This window comes from Etheostoma spectabile, chromosome 17 (assembly GCF_008692095.1).
Source record: "Etheostoma spectabile isolate EspeVRDwgs_2016 chromosome 17, UIUC_Espe_1.0, whole genome shotgun sequence".
Classification (NCBI taxonomy): domain Eukaryota; kingdom Metazoa; phylum Chordata; class Actinopteri; order Perciformes; family Percidae; genus Etheostoma; species Etheostoma spectabile.
In genome coordinates, this window is record NC_045749.1 from 16,861,380 (window position 1) to 16,862,219 (window position 840).

The window sequence follows — 840 nt, forward strand, 5'->3', positions numbered from 1 at the left end:
TTAATCTGTTTTTTTTTTTTTTTTCTCAATTGATTGGATAGTTGTTTGGTCTTTTAAAATGTCAGAAAATGGTGAAAAATGTTGATTAGTATTTTCCAAAGCCCAATATGTCCTCAAATGTCTTGTTTTGTCCGCAACTTAAAGATAATCAGTTTACCCTCATAGAGGAGTAAAGGAACTAGAAAACATTTAAGTTGAAACAAGCTGGAATCAGATTATGTAAATTTAGTTTAATAAAGAACCCAAATCGATTATAAAAAATAATTAAGTTGACAACTAATCAATTTAAATTTTTGCAGATTAAACCACAATTAATTTATTATTTTTGGTTATCTCACCACTGCTCAACTGTTGTGCTTTCCGCCCTGGTGACCACCTCCATGGCAGCCGTCTCTCCTGCTGACGTGAACTACATGGAGACTCTGAGCACGTTGCGCTTTGCCAGCCGAGCTAAAGCCATAGTGAACTCTCCCACGGTGAACGAAGACGACAGTGGGGATGTGATCCGAGAGCTGCAGGCAGAGGTTACCAGGCTCAGAAGGCAACTGCAAGAAGCCAATCAGGTCCTGCATGTGTTCAAGCTCACATAAAAGGCCATCAAGGATACCATAATATGTTTGACAGTCTTTTATTCAAGGTTACATTGTAGGTTTGGCTGTCTTTCTACTACTACTCCAGGTTCCCAATGGGGCGCCATCTTCCTCCGGGAAGGTAGAGGAGGAGCTGCATCAGAATGAGACAAGGGTAAGTCATCCTCTGCCAATTGAAAACGTGGGGAAGTTTTGATGTACTCCTTTTGTAAAGAAAACTCCTCCTAATTCCCCCCCCCCCCCCCCCCCC

The 840-nt window shown here is 41.4% G+C and overlaps 1 protein-coding gene across 1 annotated transcript in view; it reads left to right on the forward strand.

Moving 5' to 3' along the window:
* Positions 1-840, forward strand: part of kif16bb (kinesin family member 16Bb) — a 24,869-nt gene that overhangs the window by 5,351 nt on the left and 18,678 nt on the right. Inside the window, exons 10-11 of the mRNA XM_032541725.1 lie at positions 388-563; positions 679-744. Of these exons, the coding sequence (XP_032397616.1) occupies positions 388-563; positions 679-744 (242 nt within the window). The remainder of the gene's footprint in view (positions 1-387; positions 564-678; positions 745-840) is intronic.